This window comes from Felis catus, chromosome C1 (assembly GCF_018350175.1).
Source record: "Felis catus isolate Fca126 chromosome C1, F.catus_Fca126_mat1.0, whole genome shotgun sequence".
NCBI lineage: Eukaryota > Metazoa > Chordata > Mammalia > Carnivora > Felidae > Felis > Felis catus.
Window position 1 is genome coordinate 213,991,369 of NC_058375.1, and position 23,632 is coordinate 214,015,000.

Here is a 23,632-nt window from a genome sequence, read left to right on the forward strand (position 1 = left end):
CACGGTAGGACTCTAGATTGACAACCACAGAGAAGCCTGGTGAACGAAACCAGGCACAAGAGTATGCAGCATGTGAGTCCATGTGTATAAAGTTCAAAGACGGGCAGAGTGAACGCAAGTCAGAATAGTGGTCACGCTTGAGAAAAGAGGGCCCGAGTAGCGGGGGGACAGCTAATGATTCCTGATCTGGGTGCTGATTACGTGAGCTTTCAGTTCGTGAAAATGCACACTTATGTTTTCTGACTTGTGCACTTGTGTGTGCGTGTGTGTGTATCATACCTAAATAAAAGTGTTTTCATTTTGAAGCTTTTGTGGGGATGACTTTCTCTCCACTCTGGCTCCTTCTAGTGTAGGTATCCGGCCTACTCAAACAAAGGAACAACATCAAAAGCCAGGTCCCTCGCTCACAGCTTGGCCCTCCTGAGAACACAGCTCTGATAGTTGTACATTGTTTACACTTAATGTAACCTCAGGTTGGAGACATCCCATCCATACCTCCCACCTAAAAGTGCAGTTGGCCAAATCCGGCCCAAGGCCTCTTAGGGAAAGGGAGATAAGACTCCAGAACCCCTTGTATCTACCAAACTATGATGTTATGATGGGAAGAGAAACAGAAGTAGCAATCGCTTAGACTTTGAAGACCACATAAAGTGAATGATGTGAATTGTTCTCTCCACGTAGACAAGTTTAACTCTGTTCTTCAGATTCACATATTTAGGAATTCTAGCCACAGTTAGAAGTTCTTTGTCCAAGCAGGTGGCTTTCTCTTATCTAGCTGTTGCATTCTCCTTTTATAACCAGGAATTACGTTTCCAAAACCAAAAATGGAAAAATAAAATTGGGTTAAATAACTAAGCACATTTCCTTTCCTATTCTCTTTACTTTGGTTTTGTGATTGTCACAGTTCTAGAATTTGTCTTTGGGACTGCAGTGTTGGGGCTCTGCTGTTGAGCTCTCAAAGCGGGGAGCTGAGTGGAGGAAGGGCCGGTGTGCCCCTGAGCAGCCCGCAGCTTGGCGGGAGCGAGCGGCGCCTGCCCACAACCTTGGACAGCAGCCGTGCATTCTGATTCCTTTGAACCACGACTCTGACCTTTCTTCCTACTCATTTTTGTTTCTTGAAGGACTGTGTCCAGGAACTTTTCTACTGTTTTCACTTTACTTTGCCTATAAAGGTCTTCTTAAAAGCTGGATGAGCTGCTTTCCTCTTCCTCCAGATTCTCTGCTTTCTCATTTGGCAGAATTTCTCCCAACTTCATTAGATGAGGGAAGGAGGGTGTAGGTTGGGGGAGGGGGCCGGGCGATTTCCCATCTATAGGGAATGTGGCACTGATTTCTTTTCATTCAGGGCTACTGGCTTATGAGTAACTGACATCAGAATTACAGGTCAAGCTTGATTTGGGGAATTATTCCATAGATTAGGAATATACAGTAAAACAGATATTGGGTCCAAATACCATTTTACTGTCTTTAAAATGAAATCCTTTTTGTTGGGATTTTATTCACAGTGTTAAGTATTTGGTTACTCTCATTACCAACAGGGCATACTCAGGAGAACAGATCAATTGGAATACTGTCCATTTAAGTCCCATGAAAAGACACACTCTTTCTTTTTGACAAAAATCAGGTATCTGCCCATTAGGGGACCAACCATCTAACTTTAGGCCTGTCCTCCTCAGAAGGACGTGACATCTACCCAGTAAATGTCTCCTGGCTGTCTTCCCTGAGCGGGAATTACAATGAAATTGTAAAATGTAAGGTGATTTTTAAAAATAAGTGAATTAAGTTTTAAAAGTAAAAGAAACCCTAAACAGTTGAAACCTAAACCTGAATTGTCTGCCCGTTGGCCGGAGCAGTCATGTTATTTTAGGTGTGAAACAGCTCAAATGAAAGCTTGCCCATAAATCTCTACGCTATTTTATTGGTGCTGCTTTATAATAGAGATCAAAGATTGGGACTGGAAGCCTGTCTTAACGTGGAGTCCAAAGAGTTTTAAGATGTTCCTCTCTGACCCCAGCAGGTTGTCAGAGTGTTGATGTTTTGTTAATGTCAAACTGTGCAGCAGAGTTGATCAGATTCGGAGTTCGTGGAAGTGTTGATATGAAAAAGGAAACTCTTTCAACAGAGATGTTGGCTGGCAGATATCAATTCCCTTTAGGTTGTTGCAGTGTGTGAGTGTGGGGCCAGCTGTACCTTCCTGCTAAAACCTTGAAGTCCTCAGAGAAGAGGAGAAAAACTCCCTAAGTTCCCAGGCTCCGGCAGCCAATGGGCTCTCGAGGGTGTGAGGGAGTTTGGGAGCCAGCGGAGACCCGGGGTGGAAGGGGCAGGAGACCCCCCCACCCCCGCTTGCCCCTTCCCGGCTGGGTCACTGACATCTGGCTCCCTTGAGCTTCAGTAGCCCCCCTGCTGCTGCTAGTCCCTCCTGTTCCTCTTTGCATGGATGATTGATTCTTCCCCTCTGTGGCCCTTTCCGTTGGTCACAGGGCTGTCCTGGCTAACCCGTTGCTGAACTTGGCCAGCCTGCCCGCTGTGGCTTTAGCAGATGTTTCTGCTCTCTGAGGCTAATATAAGATTTTATAGTCTGGATGGTACCCCCACCCAGCTGCCTTGGGCAATGGCGTATTTACCCAAATGATCAGTTTCTCTCAAGTCTCCCAAGCCCTAGTCCAGAATGCTTAGAAAGTCAGTGTCCTGTCACCATGTCCCTTTTTTTCCATGACAGCTTTTAAACTCTGCCCTGATTCAACGTTAATGCTGGCCCGAAGCATGCTTACGGAGACTTAGAACCCTTTAAGTCCCTTTCCTTCTCCAATGCCTGAAGGGCTGTCGATCTTCATCCAGTTCGTATTTGTTGAGGCCCGGCTGTGTGCCAGGTGGCAGGTGTGTAAAGATGAGGGAGATGCTGGTCCTGCCCTGGGGAAGTCAGAGGAGGTGGGCACGTAACGAGCACTTACAGTACACCGGGCCGCCTGCAGTTACGGAAGTAGTCTGGGAGGTGGGGAGCACTAGGGAGGACAGAGAAGTCGTACCTGCCCGGGCTGGTGGTAGGAGAGGAGCTTCCAAAAGAGCCAAGACGCCTCACGACAAAATTGAGTTTTGAGCAGCATTTCAAATTTTAAGTCAAAAATTTCGAGGTAGACACGTGGGTAGAGAGGGCATTCCAGGCAGTGGCTCAACGAGGAACAAAGCAGTTTGGAATTTCTGGAGTAGAAACTGCAGGAGCCAAAAGCTGAAGTTACAAAGAGAGGCCCGGAGTGGCAAGCTGAGGAGTGTGGACTTCATCTTGAGGGCAAGTAGGGAAGGGACATGGTCTCCTTTGTTTCAGGGAGAAAGTCACCTTGGCAACCATGTGGTTGAAGAACAGTAGGCCAGAGGGAGGAAAATTGTTATCAGGACCAGAGCCCTTTCCCTCAGCTGTGGCCCCTTGAGGCTTTGAGTAACCACCCCAAAGTAGGCGGGGAGTTTTGCTCATAGAATTTTAGGAGAGTTTACCAACATGCTGGTGTCCAGCTGGACTCCAGGAGAACTAGAGCAATAGGTGTCTTTGGCCTGGTGCTAAAATGGACATCCCAAACAAGGAGCCCCTGGCTGCTTCCCCTCCCATCCAAGAATCCGTATCACACAGCAAGGGGTGGGACTGGGTACCCGGGAAGTTGGCTTCCCCATGATGTCTCTGATTTCTCCTCGGAGATAGAGGCCCTCTGCCAGCTTCTCTTTGAGAGCTTTTGGCCACCGTTGACCCTTGGCCACTGAACACAGAGACGGAGGGTTCAGGCTTTACTGGACACCTCTCCGCCCCATTGCAGGTGTTTGGACCCTCCCTCATTAGCAGGACAGGCAAAAAATCAAACTGTCAAATTCAATTCATCAGCTATTGGAAAGGTAAAGGCCATGTGTCCTACTGTAAATGGGTTTGCAGATTATCATTGGGTAGAGTAGAGTAAGGAGATGCAGAAGTATGGAGAATAATAAGGAAACCTTACCCAGAATAATTTCCACTCCAGAACTCTGCTGCCGGTTTAGAAGACTATTCAAATATAATCCAAGAGAGATGAACGTGGCCACACTTGAACAGTGGAAGACGGAGAGGAGAGAAGACTCATTTGAGAGAGATTTAGACGTAAAACCTACAGATTTTGGGAACTGATTGGTTGTAGCAGGTGGAGGAGAGTGGAGAAATCACAAGATAACACCCAATGGTGTTCTGTGGGAGGGGTGTGTGTGTGTGTGTGTGTGTGTGTGTGTGTGTGTGTGGTTTTGTTGTTGTTTGCTTGCGTGTTTAACTGGTAGCGGGGTGCTGCTGCTCTTAACAGAGATAGGAAACATAGTCATAGCAACAGCATCCCCCTGATGCATAAGTGGTTGCATGATGCTTTGACAGCCAGCAGTTTCTGCCGGAGGGACCTTTCTTCTCTTTTCCTCTTGTTCGATGTGTCCTGCACTCACCACCCCTGCCTGGGAGGTTGTCCAGGCGCTGTGTCCAGATGTCACAGAGCCGACGAGCATGCGTAGACCACAGACTCTGGTCCAGGTGGGGCTCCCCTGAAACAGCAGGACTTGTATTCGAGGAAGCAGCTTATTGAGAGTGGCTGCCTGTGTCTCTGGCCCTCCTCCCACGGGGATCCCTGCTGTGCTGTGTGCACCTGACACGTGTGTCACGGGGTCATGGAGCGCATTGCCAGTGCCCCCGGCAGAAATCGGGGCCAGTGCCCCCGATTTATGAGAGGCCACGACGTGCCAAACCACGGATGTGATTGTAATATCTTCTTCATCCCTTCATCCCTTCTCTTCTTTGAAAGAGAAATAACCATCTATTTGCACAACTGCATGGGCATAAAGACTTCTCTCTGAATACCGTCTGAATTCTGCCCCAAGATCTGGTGAAAGTTTATTAAAAGGAATGCCCTTTAAAAACTAAAGATAATTACACTACCTGAAAACGTTTTCAAGTTTAGCTTCTTCATGAGCACTTAGGTTCTTTGGCATTTGAATATTAAAATGTTGTCCTCTGTGTAAGAGAAAAAGATACGAAGCAGTGTTTATAGCCTGGGCGGCCACTGAGTGTGCCAGTAGTGTCTAGGAGAGAGCAGTCAGAACAGTTTGTCTTCTACTTAAAATGCTAGCTGTCTATGAAATTCTTGTGTCAGGTAATTTAAATAGAAGTCCACCATGGATTTCATAAAATGTTTAACGTGATGCAACAAACAGTAAACACGGAAAGAATAAGTGATTCATTCCCTGGGCAGAAGTCAGTCATTTGCAGACAAGGTGCCCGCTGTGTGTCAGGTACGAGATAGACGGGCACAAGAGCTGGTGCTCATTCCTGAAGATTCCAGGGTGCGGTGGGAAGGAGAGGCATGGAAAGAAGTAACTAGGATGTGTGAAGAGCTACGGAAGTGTCACAAGAGAGCTGGGAGAGTGGAGTAAGTGGCTGCTTAGGACGGCCTCAGATCCTTTTCGAAAGAGCTGCAGGGAGGGGGGACGGGAAGTATACGAAACACCATACATCCTCCCCTGGGGGAATCTGGATATGCCTTTGAGGGATGATGATGAGCCGAATCTTCGAGGATGTGCAAAAGTTGGCCAGATGTAAAACATCCAGAAAGATGTCCCAGAGAGAACAATCTTGGCAAGACCTGTGTGCGGTGAGTGGCCCTGCTGAAGGGGAAGGCCTCGCCGGGTGACCGAAGGACCTGGTGGGCCGGTGACCGAAGGACCTGGTGGGCCGCGGGATGGCCGGTGAGCGGACTTGTATTGAGCATCTTAAGTATTGTTTTGCCAGTAAGAAAGTCAAGGCTCAGAATTCCACTAGTTTGCCCAGGGTGTACAGGAGGTGGTGGGCCCAGGATTAGACTTCAGGTCTGTGGGGCCTCAAATTCTTTACTCTTTTTCCTGCGCTGTGCTCCTGATGAGTGTGGACTTTACTCTGCTGTTTACTGATCTTTAGACTTTGTGTGTGTGTGTGTGTGTGTGTGTGTGTGTGTGTGTGTGTGTGTGTGATAAAGGCCTTTTCTGCAAATAAAACATAACCTTAAACTCTAATATATAAGAACAGATCAGGTTGTATTTCATTAGCTTAAATTTCTTTCATACTTAAATGTGTAAGACTTATGAGATCAACTCAAGAAAGCAGTGGCTTTTTCTTAATAAGCTTTTATTTTAGACTCATTTTAGCCATAACAGAAAAGTTGCGAAGACAGTACAAAGAGGTCCCACTTCCCAGTTCCCCCAGTGTTAACATCTTATATTACCCTAGGACATTTGTCATAACTAACAAGCTGATACTGGGAAATTACTGTTAACTAAACTCCATACTTTATTTGGATTTTACCAGCTTTTCCACCAATGTCTTCTTTTGGGTTCACTCCAGGATACCACATTGTATTTAACTGCAATGACTTTTTTTTGACAAACACAAAGTCAGGAATTGCATTATGTTCGCATGTGCTCAGCTTTGTGATTCAAAATAAGATAGTGCCTTGAACACTTGAAAGAAACACTACTATATGTAAAGAGGTATTAAGCCCTGGGCTACGAGCATGCCAGGCATGCCGGGAGAACAGCCTACTACCGAAATACAATTGGTATAATTATCAGATAATGCAGGGCAGAGAAGAATCCCAGAATTCACACACAACAAATTTGATTTAGTCTATCTTAGCTTGGGCTGTCATAAAACATACTATAGACTAGGTGGCTTAAACAACAGACATTTATGTTTTCACAGTTCTGGGGAGTAGAAGTCCTAGATGAGGGTCCCAGCCAGTTCGGTTCATAGTGAGGACTCTTCCTGGCTTGTAGATGGCTGTGTCCTCACAGGGCCTTTTTTCTGTGTCTCTGCAGGGCAGGGAGAGGAGAGTTACCTCTCTCTATTGGATCAGAGCCCCACCCTGTGACTTCATTTAACCTTAATTACCTCCTCAAGACCCTACCTCCAGTGCGGGGACATTGAGGGCTAGGGCTTCCCCATAGGAATTTGCGGGGGTGGGGGGACAGTTCCATCCATAGCAGAATCCGAAACCTGAAATGATGGGAAATCTTTACAGTCTCGTCCCAAGACAGTGTGGTCTTGAGACTTTCTCCATTTTGCACCTTACGTGTATGCAGGTAAAGATGTATTATCTTGTAAAACACCGGATACCTGAAAGACAATGTTAAATATGTAGATCATATTTTAACACTCATTAAATAAGTTAAAGAAAATGTAGTGTCATCTGAACAGATGGTATAAAAGCAACGGCAAGGAAAAAAAAAAAACATCAAAAATGATTGTCTTACAAAAAGCTGTTACCAAAAGTTTTCGGGTGGTCATTAGACTTTACACAGGTGTTTAAAAAAAATACCGCATCCTTCAGAATAACGCCAAGTAATGCCATATAATTATTAATTATTTGTTACTGGTGTGGGCCATGAGTTCTAGAATTTACATTTCCATACCAAAGGTTATTTACTGTATTGAAACAGGGTACAGGTACAGTCACTTCACAGAGTAAGAAACCACGGGGAGTGTTGAAAAAGGGCTGCTACTGTGGCTGGTTTAGTTTGGGAGGGGAGTGGATGGTAATCAAGAAAGGTGTGGAAGAAGGAATAGATTAAAGGGAGGAGAGAACGAGATCCAGGTAGAGATACTGTGTTCATCTTTGGAACTTTAGAGAAAACAAGTAGCATTCTGGGACAGCTGTGAAGTCATCATTTTAAAGTAAGTTGAAGAGAATTTTTTTTTTTAAGTAAAGAAGGTATACCACTGGATCAGTTTATTATGGACTAGAAAGATCAATAAAGGGAAGAAATCATTTGGGCTTAAAGAACTGCAAAATGAGTGATCAGTTGATCCTAGCATTCTCCTAGGAAACCTGTGATACTTTGTTGGAGTATCCCTGCTGATCTTCCGACGTGTGGTCTGGTCAGCTGCGATACTACTTTCAATCACGAAAGCATCGATTCTGCAATTTTATTTTGGTGAAACCCCGTCATGAGTTTACACTCAGCCCTTGGGTTCTTTTATTGTTCCCAGACTTATTGGCAAATCATTGATAAACACAACTGTGTATTTTGAAAGTGTGAAACGATTGCCAAGATGAAGTTAAGGAATACATGCACTGCCTCTCACGGTTAGGTCTTGTGTGCGTGGGGTGAGAATGCTTCAGGTTTACTGTCAGCAAACTTCAAGTGTACCGCATCCTGCCATTAACCGTAGTCACCATGCTGTACCTTAAGATCCTCAGAACTTACTCATCGCGTAACCGAAAGTACGTGCCATTTGATCTATATCTCCCCATTTTTCGCCCCCCAGCCCCCCAGCCACTGCCATGTAAATGATACCATATGGTATTTGAGATCCTGTCTGGCTTATTTCACTGAGTATAGTGCCCTCCCAGGCTCATTCATGCTGTCACAACTGGCAGGAGTTCCTTCTTTTTTTATGGATAATAATATGCCATAGTTTATGTGCATGTACACATTGTCTTTATCCCTTCATCTGTCAACAGACACTTGGGTTGTTGCCATGTCTTACGGTTGTGAATAATGCTGCCGTGAGCATGAGAACACAGATATCTCTTCAAAGGACTGATTCCATTTCCTTGGGGTATATACCAGGAAGTGGGGTTACTGGATCAAATGGTAACTCTGTTTTTAATGTTTCGAGGGACCTCTATACTGTTTTCCGTTATGGCTCTACCAATTTAGATCCCCCCTCAATAATGTGTGAGTGTTCTCTTCTCTCCACATCCTCACCACCCTCTGTTATTTCTTGTCTTTTTGGTAATAGCCATCCTAACAGATGTGAGATAGTTTACCAGTCCCATTTACAACAGCATGAAAAACAATAAAATACTTAGGAATACATTTAACCAGGAGGTAAAAGTTGTGTACACTGAAAACTGTAAGACGTCAATGAAAGAAATTGATAAAGGCACAAATAAGTGTAAAGACAGGCATCCTGTGTTCTTGGATTGGAAGAATTAATATTGTTAAAATGCTCATACTCCCCAAAGTTATCTACAGATTCAGTGTAATCTCTATTAAAATTCCAGTAGCATTTTTCACAAAAATAGAAAATCTATCCTAAAATTAATATAGGACCACAAAGGACTATGAGTAGCTAAAGATATCTTGAGGCAGAAAACAAAACCGCAGGCATCACACTTCTCATTTCAAACTATGTTACGAAGCTACAATAATCAAAACAGCAGGGTACTAGTATAAAAACAGACACATGGATCAGTAGAACAGAATAGACAGCTTGGAAATAAACCCATGTACATGTGGCCAACTAGTCTTTGACAAAGGTGCCAAGAACATACAAGGGGGAAAAGACCGTCTCTTCAATACATGGTGCTGAGAAAACTGACAGCCACATGCAAAGAATGACACTGGACACCCATCTTACACTGCACACAAAAACTAACTTGAATTAGGAGCGCCTGGTGGCTCTCAGTTAAGCATCCCCACTCCCGGTTTCAACTCGGGTCATGATCTCACGGTTTGTGAATTTGAGCCCCACATCAGACTCTGCGCCGACAGCGTGAAGTCTGCTTGGGATTTCCTGTCTCGCCCTCTCTCTGCCCCTCCCCTGCTCGTGTGTGCATGCTCATATTCATTCATTCTCTGTCTCTCCCTCTCTCCCTCTCTCAAAAATAAATAAATAAACTTAAAAAAAAAAAAAACTTGAATTAAAGACTTAAGTGTAAGACCTTGGGTTCTTAAGTATAGAGTTCAACTGGAAGATTATATCCAAAAAGTCCAACTCATTCTTGACTCTAGAGTTTCAGTTTTAGCATATAGTAAAATGTAATTATTTTTCATTGCTGTAATACCATTTTTCCCCGTTACCAATTCTTCTCACCTTTCCAGTTCACATTCCCATTTCTCTGGAGGCTCTTCGCAAATGTGCCAGGTGGCATGGTCCTTCTGTGGCCTTCAGGGGACAGTGCTGCCTCCATCTTCAGTTTGCTCTGGAAGCTCAAGCTCTTCATCAAAACTCTGCCCTCTAGGGGCACCTGGGTGGCTCAGTCAGGTTGAGCGACCGACTTCAGTTCAGGTCATGATCTCGCGGTCCGTGAGTTCGAGCCCCACGTCGGGCTCTGTGCTGACGGCTCGGAGCCTGGAGCCTGCTTCCCATTCTGTGTCTCCCTCTCTCTCTGCCCTTCTCTCTCTCTCTCTCTCTCTCTCTCTCTCTCTCTCAAATATAAATAAACGTTAAAAATTAAAAAACAACAACAACTCTGTCCTCTGGGTGGCTCCCAAGTCTGGTCAACTCCTGCAGATGAAAGAGCAATGTGCTCATGGGCCTGTTCTTTGCTTGCAGGTTGTCCCCATGCTTCCCAGGCTGCTGTGTGAGGAGCTGTGCAGCCTCCACCCCATGACAGACAAGCTGACCTTCTCTGTGATCTGGACACTCACCCCAGAGGGCAAGGTAACAGCTTACACGCGTGAGCAGTTCCTTCAGTGAGTCCCTGTTAATCGCCCCCTTTGTGCCTGGTGCCGAGCTGGAGTCCCACGGTGGTAGAAGGCCACTGTACGGGCGGTCGCCATAGAGAACAGAGGAGAGCCCCCTGCCTCTGAAGAGCTGTCAGTCCATTTAGAAGGCCAGACTGACCGTGAGCAGTTGGAAATAGGTTGTTTCTTTCTTATCTTTTATCAAACGGAAGAAGGAATTATGTAAACAAAGTCACTGGGGAGGCTTAGTGCAGGAGCTGAGATGTAAAGCCGAATGTGGACCGGCAGCGGCAGAAGGGGCAGAAGGGGCTACAGTTAGGAGGACGGGCCCTGTTTGAAGGAGGACACTGCGGGGAAAGGGTTGAGAGCTTGGGAAGGTGGCACGGAGTCAACCTGTGGGGACCCTCAGATGACAGTCGCAAATGAATTCTGGGTTGTTAGGGTTCCTCTGAAGGGTCATGAGAAAGGTGACATTTTGGAAAGATTAGTGCCACATCTTTGTGCAGGTGACCTGCTAGTTGGAAGATGAATTAAACTGGCACAGAGCAATGCCATAATCAGGGCCCAAGGTGATGAAACTACAGACCAAGCACAGAAAGGAGAAGAATGTCAGCAGGCACTCCCTAAAGGTGGGGGATAAATGAGACAGCTAAATGGAAGATAACCCTAAGAAAAACTAGTCTTCTCCCCACAGACAGAAGCAACCCTAAACATCCAAAAATAAGGTAATGATTAAGTAACATACAGCACCGATTCAGTGGGATGTTATGCAGTTACTAGAGCTGTTGCAGGGACCATGTAAGAGCATAGGAAATGTTTATGCTGTAATATTCAATGGAAGTAAAAAGAAGATATTTAATTACAAAGAGGCTCCAAATAAAGATGGAGAATCAAATACCCACATTTACTTTCATTCCCTCCCAAAACCTCACTAAAACAACAGCGAAGAGATTTTTTTTTAAAGGCATAAACCCACAAGGACAAAGAGAATGGGAGAGCAGACAACAGCAACAAAATTTTGGAACTGGGAAGCAGATGGATGAGTGGTCACTGACTTAGCAGTCCTGAGAAAGCTGAATCCTGAGCCAACAATCGAGAAGGCCAAGAAACAACTCAATTTTGCATAGCCGCACCCTAAAGAAATTCAGAAATTGATGGCACCAGGTAACTGCACAAAGTGGAAGAGAGGTGGGTGAAGAGGAAACTAACCGTATTGGTTGACAGTTCATTTAGAAAGATTGCCCCTCCCGTAACTTGGAAGAAGAACAGAAATTTATTCTCTGGACAGGATGAAGTTAAGGATGTCTGAACAGGAGGACACCAAACACACTTAATGGTAATGGTCGTTTGGGAGAGGTTGATTGAGTGCTAGCCTCCTAAATGTTAAAAGTCCCAGCTTTCTTTTCCAGCTAAATGCAGAATTCTGGTCACCAAGGCTTATACTCTTGAGTCCGGAGATGAGAAACTTTGCTTGAGGAATCAGAGTGTGAAGAGTTAAGGATCATCGCCTCAGGCACTCCCCAACCAACAGCCCAGCTCCTCTCCCTGTACAGAATCTTAGAGGCAGCAAGTTCCTTCAACGCGAGCAGAGCTGTTTAGGATTTCACTAAAAATCAGCATTTCAGGATTTCACTTCCACGTATGAAGAGACATCCAAGGGGCACCTGGCTGGCTGAGTCAGTGGAGCGTGCGACTCTGTATCTTGGGGTCATGTGTTCAAGCTTCACTCTGGGCATACAGCTTACTTAAAAGAGAGAGAGAGAGAGACAACTAAAACTAAAGCCACTACCATGAAATAGAAAAACCAAAGCAAACAAACAGAAAAAAGCAACTAGGACAAAACAGACTGTACAGGGAAAAGAAATTATCATTTATATCTCTAGAGAATTTTTTAAAGAAATTATAAGATCTAGATACTTTAAAACAAGAAACAGGAGCAGGGAGAAAGAGCTCATGGAAATTTAAAACATGATAGAAGAAATAAAGGCAACTCAAAATTCTGGTTGGCAGATAGAGTTGAGGAGTTGTCCCAGAAAGAGATAGAACAAATAAGAAAATTAGAGGACTAGTCCAGGATATCCAGTATTTTTTCAATGAATATTCCAGAAATTGAGAACAATCAAAAAAGGGAGAAGAAATGATCAACAAAATAACTCAACAAAATGCCCCTTTCCTGCAGGATTTGACTTTCCAGATTGAAAGAACCCAGTGCCCAGCACCATGGTGGATACACATCATCTCCAGACCATATCATCATAAAATCTCAGAACACCAGGGACAAAGGAAAGATCCTCTTGGCTTCTAAGAAGGAAAAAAAAAAGTCACATACAGTCGTTCAGAACTGAGAATAACTTAAGACTGTTCTGTTATAACCCTAGAAGCTAGATGGCAATGAAACAACACTTTCTAATCCTGAAAGACTATGATTTTAATGCTAAAATTCTGTACCCAGCTAAGCTATCAATAAAATGTGTGAATCGGAAAGGACATTTTCAGGGCACTTGGGTGGCTTAGTCAGTTGAGAGTCCAACCTTGACTTAGGTCATGATCTCACCTTTCATGAGTTCGAGCCCCACATCGAACTCTCTGCTGCCAGCGTAGAGCCCGCTTCATTCAGATCCTCTGTCTCCCTCTCACTGCCCCTCCCCCGCTCAGGCTCAAGTGCGCATTTTCTCTCTCTGTCTCTCTCTCTTTCAAAAATAAATAAGCATTAAAAAATTTAAAAAAGGAAAGGAAAGGACATTTTCAGATATGCAAGGCCTCAAAAAAATGTACCTTTCATATATCCTTGCTCAGGAAGCTACCAGAAGATGTGCTTCACCAGAATGAAAGAGTAAATCAGGAAGGAGGAAGACCTAGGATTCAGGGAGCAAATCAACCAACCCAGGAAAGCAGTGAAAGAATCACCTAGATCACAGGTTGGGGAACTTTTTCTGTCAAGGACAGGATAGTACTTTTTTTTTTCTTTTCAGTTTTTAGGCCACTCGGTCTCTGTCACAACCACTCAACTCTACCTTTGTGCCATTGTAGCACAAAAGTAGACAATATGTAACTGAAAGAGCGTGGCTGTATTCCAGTCAAACTCTACTTAAAGACAGATGACAGGCTGGATTTGACCTACAGGTCGTAATTTTCTGTAGATGATGGTGAAGAAGGTCCCTAGGGCAACAACTCTACAAGGGTATAGAAGACAGCCAGACAGGCTGTAGCAGCCCAGAAGGCTCTAAGAGAGATGTCTTCAAGAAAATGAAATAGTTAAAACATCTAATTTTTTCAGAGATCATTTAGACCAGCACTTATAGAATTTTTTGGTCTGAGGACTTGTTACACTAAAAAAATTTTCAATGACCTCAAAATGTTTATGTTCATGTGGATTACTTATTAAAAATTAGAACTGCTAGAGATTTTAAATATTTATTTAAAGTAATAATAATAAGCCATAAATAACATTTCATGAAAAGTAACTATGTTTTCTAAAAATTAGGAGAGTTTTATATTTTCCTAAATCTTTTTCACAACCGTATTAAGGAAGACATTAAACCAGCTTCTCATATATGCGTCTATATTCAATCCGTTAGGGTAAGTTATTTTGGTTGAATTATGTAAGTGAAGAAAATCCAGCTTCAAACAGATATGTAGTTGGAAAATAAAGGTGTGTTTATTTATTTATGTATATTATTTTTGAGGGAGAGAACGCACCCAGGAAAGGGGCAGAGAGAGAGGGAGAGAGAATCCTAAGCGGGTTCCACACCCAGCTCGGAGGCTCAATCTTACAAACCTCGAGATCATGACCTGAACTGAAGTCAAGAGTTGGACGCTTAACTGACTGAGCCACTCAGGTGCCCCCAAAGGAGTATTTTAATAGTTTTTTCAGGTAATTATGGATATTCGTCTCTGCATTACACCAGAATTTGACAGTTTCTTAAAAATTAGTTCCATTCTAGAATCTGAAACTGTATCTGCTAGGGACTAAAATCTGTACCACTGAAACCCATATGTTGACGCTCCAGTGCCCTAGTGTGTGTCTGGAGGTAGAGCCTGTAAGGAGATAATTTAGGTTACATGAGGTCATAAGGGTGGAGCCCTGATCTGATAGAATTAATGTGTTTGTAAGAAGCGAGACCAGAGAGCTCACTTTCTCCCTGCCATGTGAGGACACAGTGAGAAGGTGGTCATCCTCAAGCCAGGAAGAGAGCCTCTCTCACCTGGAACCAAATAGGCTGGCACCTCGATCTTGTCCTTCCCAAACTCTAGAACTGTGAGAAAGCAATTATCAACAACGCCCAGACTGGGGTATGTTGTTATGGCAGCCCTAGTAGACTGATACAATAGATACAATAATAGCACTTCAACTTTTTTTACTAGATTACATTAAAATCTGTCTTATATTTTATTTTTTTTAATGTTTTATTTTATGCTTGAGAGGGCGGGGAGGGGCAGAGAGACAGACAGAGGATCCAAAGCAGCAGGCTCCACTGTGATAGCAGAGAGCTCGACGCGGGACTCAAACCCACAAACCAGGAGATCACGATCTGAGCCAAAGTTGGACACTTAACCGACTTAGCCACTGAGGCGCCCCAGTCTTATACTCTAAATGGACCTTTTACCTAGGCAGTGATTCTTTTTTTATCATGCATTCAGAAAGTTTAGATCATTTAGAAAACATTGGCTCCTTATGCTGATCTTCTACATGTGAACATATTTCCTTTTATGATATCAAAAAAAATCACATTGGTTAATATCACTGCTGATATTAGACAAGTCTTTAAGTATTAGGAAACACGTACCATGTGTCGGATACAAGGTTTCCAAAATTCTCAGTTTTGTGAAAGCTCAAATTTTATCATAGGCAATAAATAATATCAGTTGTTTTTCTTGAAGCCCCAAATAACCATAGTTTGAGTATTATTTGTTCCTTCGAGTAAAAATGGCGTTTCGTAAAAAAAGCCGTCGGTTTAGCTTACAGCTCAATTACATAACTGCTTTTCCTCCAGACAACCGTCATACTTCGTTCAGCATGCAGCTTTCTGTGAAGAAAACAAGGATTGAGCCATAAGAAGACTAATAACTGTTACTGCGTCATCAAGAACATTCTTACCCACGTCATCAAAAACATTCAAACATTCTTAAGCCAGCTAGACTTTCTGTTCCTGGGACTGAGGTGGTCAAGAGTATCCTGGCACTGGATACATTTGTTGCCGTTGCCTTATTCATGCCAAGGCAGCGGCAGCGGCAGCGGCAGCAGCAATTTCCGCCGTCAGTGCTTTTGTTCCCAGTGTAAATGTCAACACCAGGAAAAAGTCAAATAATGCCTTAGGATTTATTGTTATGAAAATAGCACTGACCTCCTGGGTCCCTGCAAGGGTCTCAGGCACCCCCAGGAGTCCACAGACCATACTTTAAGAACCACTGTTTTAGACGGTTGGTGGGAAGTTTGGGGTAGATTAATATACATGGTATACAGAAAAACCAAGCAAATTAAAACAAAGCAGCTATTAATTCTGGTGAAAATAAAAATTCGTGTAGGAAAGAAAAGTAACACTTAGCATGCACATAACCATAATAGTTCGTTCCGACAGCGATGATGTGACCATTGGGAGGGCAAGGGCCTGGAGCGGTTCTGTGGGTTTGGTTGGGGGAAAGGAGCACATGTGGGAAAAAAACTAAATTCTCTTCTTCTATAGTAAAAAGTTTTGAATAACACCTAAAACTGAAAAATCAAGAAGCAGCGATCAGGCAGGCTACTTAGAAATATAGAAGTAAGTACCAAAATAACCTGCTAAGATTGGTGAGAGTGGTTACCCCTGGGGAAGGGCAGAGGAAGGAAAGAGACAGAGGGCTGCTGGTTTTCACAGGCCTTTAACACTCTTTGTCTGCTTGAACTATGGATACTTTAACTTTTCAATTTTTATTTTGAAAAATTTCAAATAGACATGAAAGTAAAGAAAATAGCATAATAAACCCACCCTCCCTATCTCCCAGATTCGACTACTGACAACCTTTTTTTTTTCTGAAGTATTGTAAAGCAAACCAGAGACATCATGTCATTTCACTCATATTTTGATACATAACTAAAAATTTTAGACATTTTCGTATATAACAACAATGCTGTTAGCACACCTTACAATTAATACTAATGCCTCGGTGTCCTCCACAACCCAGTCCATAATTACATTTCCCAGATTGTCTCCAACTAATCTGTCAGAACCGGAAGCAAAACAAGTTACACACATTATGTTTGGTTTTTACAACTCCTAAATGTCTGATAATCAGTTCCTTTAAGAGTCAAGAAACAGGGCAACTGGGTGGCTCGGTTGGTGGGGCGGCCGACTTCAGCTCAGGTCACGATCTCACGGTTCGTGAGTTCAAGCCCCGCATCAGGCTCTGTGCTCACAGCTCAGAGTCTGGAGCATGCTTCAGAATGTGTGTGTGTGTGTGTGTGTGTGTGTGTGCGCGCGCGCACGCGCACGTGTGTGTGTCTGTGCCCCTCTCTCCCTCACACTCTGTTTCTCTCTCTCTCTCAAAAATAAATAAATAGTAAAAAAAAAAAGAGTCAAGAAACAAATATTATCTGAAATACAAAGAAGGAATTGTGAAGACAGTATGCCAGCAATCATATTTTGGTGGGGGTGGGAACATACAGGGGGAAAAAAATGAATGGAAAAAGACCAGAAGGAAATAAAATAGGATGCCAACAGTGGTTGTATTTGGGTACTAAGGATATGAGTAATTTTTTCTACTTTTTTGTATTTTCTAATGTTTTTTTGAAAACATGTATTAGTTTTATATTTTTATAAATGCTTATTTTTGCAGAAGTTTAAATAGAAAATAAAAGCCCATAGAAGAAAACTAACCTGAGTCAACAGAAAAGAACTTTGAATCTGAATTATGCCTGCCAGCATCAAACCCAAGAAATAAAAAGCTGCCTGATCTAATGAGCTACTAAAATATGAGAGTCATAAAAGAAGCACTCGAAAGAGGCAACCTCTGAAAAGCGCATTGGTCTTTAAGGTTTCTGTTGGAGGCATTGTCTAGTGAGCAAGCCTTCTGGCATGTGGAGGCTGGAGAGCAGGTGTGAAGCAGGCACGGGGTCCAGGAGGGCACGCTGGGCCTCCTTCAAACCAAGCCAAATAGGAAGTGCAAAGATTTGGAGTAGGGACAGTCATGGCACAAGAGCCACTAGATACACCCTACGCAGACCAGGAGACCACATGGTGGGTGGGCCTGGTTGGTTGGTTGTCCTGGGATGTCGTTTCGCATGAGTGTCTCTTACTCACAGTCAAGATGCATGAAATGAGATGTCGGATTCCAGACTCCTGTCCAAGGAATGGGGCTCATTCAAGACCCTGGCGAGGAAGGCCTGAATTAATCGGTGATGGGGGGGCGGGTGCATGGAGCAGGCAGGTGGGAGGGTCAGGGAACCAGAGGAGGCCATTGAGGAGGGAGGTAGCCCCGCATCAAGAACCCGAGGGAATGAGGAGGAGAGCGGCCGAAGCCTGCGGCTAGGTTTGTGTGGAGTGGTGGTTTCTCGAGGGCGATGGCTTCGACTCAGAAGGAGCCAGAGCAGGGCCACCAGCATCGTGCCACAACCACTGCAGCATGACTGCCAGTCTCACCTGGAGCTCAAGTGGAGAAAGTTTCGCATTTTTCCTTCGTCTACCACAATGTCGTGCCTTCTGGAGCAGGCATGATCGGCTATAGAAACGCTATTCCAACTTGCTTAACACACTCACTAGAGTTTTTTAATGGCCACTAGAAAATCGTGGTCGTATATGCTTCCACCGAGCCAATGCCCAGATTTTTAGATCGGTAGACGCTGAAGGGTCCATTTTTGGCCTACTTCTCACATATTGGTGGTGAGAGCATTGTTCTGTGATTTAGACATTTGTGATTTTATGCTGTCATAAGGGAAAACAAACCCAGCTACATCTTTGTGCTTTGTGAGATCCAATTCTGGTACCATGAAATCCACTTTGACCATGTGAGATCAGTGACCTCGCTATCTCCTGAACACCTACCTCCAGCCCTTCCCTCTTGCTTGGCATTAAGGCCCTGCAAAGCTGAGACCGTGTCCTGTGTGCCGCACTCATCGAGACATCTCAATCTGAAGTCACCTTTGTAAAAACACCAACATTACACTTTAAAGAGGTCACAAGCAGTGAATCGGACTTGATTACTGAGTCCTTAGACCTTAGAATCTCGGGGTCAAAGGTCAAAGTAATAAAGGAAGGGTCTCACGATTGCATCTCCCACAACATCCCTGCCATGTGCTGTCTGGCTCAGTTAGAAGGTGACAGTGTGCTCCTGAAGTTGCTTATTTCAGCTTCAATCAGTGGCAACCTCATTTCAGCCATTTATGCAGGCCAAAACCCATAAGGTCATTATTGACTTTGGGCTTTCTCTCACCCTTCACATCCGGTCTACCAATAAATCACCTCAGCTTAGCCTTCTAACCACCTCCAGAATCTGCCCCTTTCCTTACCACTGCGAGCACTGTCACCACCTGGGGCCAAGCAACCATCCCCCACCTGGACGGCTGTGGCCTCCTAACTCTTCTCCTAGCTTCTGCTGCCCCACTTCATCTTCTCTTTATACAGCAGCCAGAGTGATCCTTCTAAGTCAGAAATTAAGTCTTGTCTCTCCTTTTTAGAAACTCTCCAGTCTCTCTTTCTGAATAAAATCTAGAAGTCTTTACAATGGAATTTTTTCCCCTGTTATTTTCTCCCTGTCTTCTCTGCTAGAAATGCATGGACTACAAAGTCATCTCGGGACTAGAGTCTCTTCTCATTTCCTGGACCGTCTTTGTTCACGTGAGCATCTTGGCTCACTTTGCTTTTATCATCAAACTGACCTCTCCACTAGGTAGCACCTCCCCACCCCAGCTGCCGTGACCTAACTTCACTTGAGGTCAGACCTCCCTAACTGCCATCCTAGAATATCCATCAGGTCTCTGCCCATTCCCGGTAGTTCTAGGAAAATCTGTCCAGGCCCTGCTTCATGCACCCATTTATGAACGTTGGACATTGTGGGAGAACCATACTGTCTACCTACCAGTTCAGGCTGCTACTTAGGAATCCTTTCATTTACTACTAATACAGCTGTTTCAAACCTTTACCCGTGGCCCCAGCTCTCCACTCCTCTTCCCTTCAAGATCCACCATTCCCCCAGGTGACTTTCCATTCTCCCTGGGAACCTGCTCAAGTCCACCCCCCGCTTCAGAGAGTCACAATCCCTCTCTGCCTTCCCTCGCCCATTCCCCTCTCTTCATGCAGTAAAACACGTGCCCATTCCAACCTGGGTTTCAGCCCAGTGTCGTCTAGGTCTTCTAATGGCATCGGCACCCCCCGAGCCACTCGCACTCTCAGTCTTTAGCTTGCTTTACATCTGTCACATCAGTTCTGAGTGCTAACAGCTCCCTCTTTGCAAAGCATCTCTAATCAGTCCTCTCTTCTGTTCCCATAGTCACCACCCCCACTCAAGTCCTTGCCATCCTCCCCTGGGATGTTGGGAGAAGACTGTTCATGGCTCTCCATTCTATTTCCCCAGTGCTATTACATGACTTTCCAGAAGGTGAATCTGGTCCCTTTATCCTGTTGCTCAACATCCTCCCACAGCATGGTCGTAGGTTAGGATTACTGCCCCCACCCCCTGCCCCGAGAAGTCTAGTCTCCAGAGTATGACATGCAAAGACCCCACCAGCTCTTCCCCCATTTTGTTTTTTTTTTAATTTTTTTTTCAACGTTTATTTATTTTTGGGACAGAGACAGAGCATGAACGGGGGAGGGGCAGAGAGAGAGGGAGACACAGAATCGGAAACAGGCTCCAGGCTCTGAGCCATCAGCCCAGAGCCTGACGCGGGGCTCGAACTCACGGACCGCGAGATCGTGACCTGGCTGAAGTCGGACGCTTAACCGACTGCGCCACCCAGGCGCCCCATCTTCCCCCATTTTGTGACCGTCTGCTGTCCATCCTCCAGGCCCCTCAGCCCCTACTCTTGCCACCGAAGGTTTTGCTTGGCCTAATAATTGCCATGCTCCTGAGACTTTGCATGTGCTTTCCCCTCTTCCTAGAATGTCCTTCCCCACATCTCTACCAGTAGCAATCCTACTTACCTTTGAGATCCATCTAAAATGCCACTTCCTCCATGAAACTGCTTTTAGTCCTCCCTTCACTCATTTAGTAAAGACTCATTGAGTATTTGCTCTATTCGGAAATTACACAAGGTACTGAAGATACAGGAATCGAATAGGCACCAAAATAGAAATGGTAGTCATCTCCTGATGGTGCACTTACGGAAGCTTTTTTTTCTTCTCCATTTCCCACCTGTATTTTGTTCAGTTTTCTACAATTAATGTGTATTACCACTGTAGTGAAAGAAAAGTAAGAATTACTTTGAGAATTTGTCCTGTTTTATTTTTGATAAACAGATAAGAGGTATTGGAATATGTTTATAGGCCGTATGAGAAGGCGAATAGAAAAGGAGGTGTTGAAGAGGAGAGAAGAAGGAACAGAGTTTTGGAGCCAGCTCACAAAGGGGCGGGAGGCTCAGGACCCAAACCTCAGCTCCGGGATTAGCCTTCAGTGGGGGGAGGGGACCACCAGCACGCCCAGCCTGGAGGGGGTGAAGAGTGGGGACCCCTGCCACACAGTCTGGGAAGGTGAGCAGACAGGGGGGGCCCCCACCTCCCTCAGAATCCTTTCCCCCATCTCTCCACCCCTGCAGTGCCTGTCCCCTGCACTTTACAGCCATTTGTGCCCAGATCCGTTGTCCTACCAGATTTTAACATCCTCGTAAACAGAGCCCACTCTTAAGTTTTTCATCTCTTCCCAGACAGCACAGTGTCATGTTTGCTCAAAAACGATTTCCTCAAGTGAATCGCATACCTGTTTTCAATGTTTGTTTATTTAGTCTGCTTACCTGGAATGGTGTTCCCCTGGCGAGGGACTTTTATCTACGGCAGCCTTCTTAGCGCTCCTGAGCTGTCTCCTGGGAGCTGAGGAGGGCCTTCCAGGGCTGTCGCTGGGAAAGGTGTGCTGCCAGCTTCCCCATGGCGACCCTTCCACAGGCTCTCACCCCACTGCTCTCGACGCTCAACCTGCCGCTGCCACACCAGCTGCTACTTGTCGGAACCCTGTGAAACTTGACAAAGAAAATGGTGTGCTCTTCCTGGGCGGACGTCTGCGGCAGGTTCATGGGGCCGAGACTCGTGCACAGTATCCTGTAACTTGGGGCTTCGGTTAATGATAAACTCCTTGTTGGGTTTTGTATTTTATCCTCAGACCCTGAAGTGGAAATCTTGCCCAAGCAGCTCCCGGTGAGAGACAATAGCTTCTAAAGAGATTCTGAGAATAATAGAAAAGTTCCCAGAACACCCATCTTTAGTCCTTTGTAGAGGCAGGGGCAGAATTGTCTTATTTCAGGCCTGTAGAGACAACCCAGGACCAGAGTAGCCTTTGGAAAAACTCTGCTGTGTTCTTGGGCCCTTCCTGTCCCAGTTTGCTAATGAGGGCACCAGCCAATTAGAGGCTTACCTAAGGTCCCTTCGGGGTAACAGCTGACTAAATTGTGAGCATCGATTTTGCTGCAAATCCTTGGGATTAAAATAAGAATTCAAAACAAAATATTTTCAAGAAATAAAAACAAAACCAAAAAAAAAAACTTTTATCATTTATGAGGCTGTCATGCAAAGAGCTAAAAATTATATTTGTTCAGCTTATCTCCTGCATTTTGGTGCTGTTAATAGTGTATTTGACTTAAACCTAAAGATTTGAGCCCTCAGGTTATTAAACAACATAAGGGGTCACTGTGTTAGTTGCCTTTAAAAGGACCTCTGTTTTTGAGAAATGGGCCGGGTTCATCTTGTTGAAAGGCTGGAGCTGAATGAATGAACCTCAGTGGCTTTAGAAATTTGTTATTTTGTATTTCTATCTGAACCCAGTCCTCAGAAGCCTTCCTCCCTTACCCTCCCTACACTTTCTTCCCTCTCCCTCCACCTCTGGCTTTCTTCCCACACAGCCCTTGGGCCTCCCAGCCAGGCCACCACCCCTGCCCACCCCCGTGCAACTGTCTGAGGTAAAGAGAACACTCTTCAAGGACTGCTCCGGCGGGGTGCCCTCCTCCTGTGTCATAGGAATGGAATTCTTGTCTCCTAACCACATCCGGGCCTTCAGGCTCTTCTCACGTTCCTGCCATTTCCTAGGTTTGTGAGGCAAACACTTCAGGAAGTTTCCTTGTTTCCTCTTAGGCTTAGAAGTTTAGACAGCTGCCTCCCGATCAAGATGGGAAGGGGCCCAATTATAGTCTGGGGTCAGCAGACTAGGCTGATGGCAGGTGCCTTGAGGCAGTAGAAGAGAGCACAGTTTACTCAGGCTTATTTTCTGTAAAATAAATCTTGCAGAGAAGTCTAGCACATAAACCACCTTATAAACTAAAACAAGCTAGCAAACTCACAGCCCTCTGCTGCCCAGGCTCCCTCCTCACCCTTGGCAAGGGTCTCGGGTGGGCCCAGCGGGCCTCGGAGCCTCTCCACGCAGCAGGAGGAGACGTAGCTGGGTCTAAATGAATTATGTTGCTGACTGTGCTTCCATCTGTTATTTGCTCTTTAATGCTCCCATGGTCTTCTCGATTCTCTAAGAGGTGACCTGGACCTCACTCCGTCACAGCAGATCCAGCAGAGGAGACCCCCGCTTGCTCTTCAGCCAGCTACCACTCACCCTGTGCCCACTGTAGGTAGTCACTAGCACCTTCTGTCACAGACAAGTCGCTGTCTGCCCCTCCTAGCTGCCTTTGAGCCCCTCCTCTTTCTGCCCAGTTCCTTTTCACACATGTCCTTGGCACCTTGGACTTCTCTCGTGTCCACGCCGTGCTCCCCCACCACTCCGTGACTGCCTCGTGTCCAGAGGTGTAAGGAGCGGCAGAAATCTGCCCCACCCCCACCCCTGGTCACCCCAGTCTGCTTTTGTTCCAGTCAGGAGAATTTCTTCCTGGTAAGTTTTTTGAACCGAATAGTTCACATGCAGAAGCCCAGAGCTGCTGCAGAAGTGATTTTGTATCTAATTCCTTAAAGTTACGAATTAACCTCATCAGCAGGTCTTTTTTTTTTTTAATTGAAATTTTAGTCAGTTAACATACCGTGCAATATGGGTGTCGGGGGTAAAATTTAGTGATTTCATCACTTACATACAACGCCCTGCA

The 23,632-nt window shown here is 45.0% G+C and overlaps 1 protein-coding gene and 2 long non-coding RNA genes across 11 annotated transcripts in view; 1 reads left to right on the plus strand and 2 right to left on the minus strand.

Moving 5' to 3' along the window:
* Nucleotides 1-23,632, plus strand: part of DIS3L2 (DIS3 like 3'-5' exoribonuclease 2) — a 351,641-nt gene that overhangs the window by 240,716 nt on the left and 87,293 nt on the right. For 7 of the 8 annotated variants that reach the window (XM_011285625.4, XM_011285626.4, XM_019838867.3 and 4 more), the window contains one exon: nucleotides 10,307-10,414. The exons of the other annotated variant lie outside the window; for it this stretch is intronic. In XM_011285625.4, the coding sequence (XP_011283927.2) occupies nucleotides 10,307-10,414 (108 nt within the window). The remainder of the gene's footprint in view (nucleotides 1-10,306; nucleotides 10,415-23,632) is intronic. 8 annotated transcript variants of the gene reach the window in all.
* Nucleotides 6,696-10,100, minus strand: LOC111561919. Of its 2 annotated transcripts, XR_006583617.1 has the most exons (3): nucleotides 9,845-10,100; nucleotides 6,930-7,138; nucleotides 6,696-6,834 (listed from the first exon to the last, which is right to left on the minus strand). It is a non-coding gene; the product is annotated as an uncharacterized LOC111561919 (long non-coding RNA). The 2 variants fall into 2 exon arrangements; XR_002744958.2 differs by having other exon boundaries at nucleotides 6,696-7,138.
* LOC123379309 lies at nucleotides 10,135-22,276 on the minus strand. Its single transcript, XR_006583618.1, has 3 exons — nucleotides 21,356-22,276; nucleotides 15,225-15,464; nucleotides 10,135-12,738 (listed from the first exon to the last, which is right to left on the minus strand). It is a non-coding gene; the product is annotated as an uncharacterized LOC123379309 (long non-coding RNA).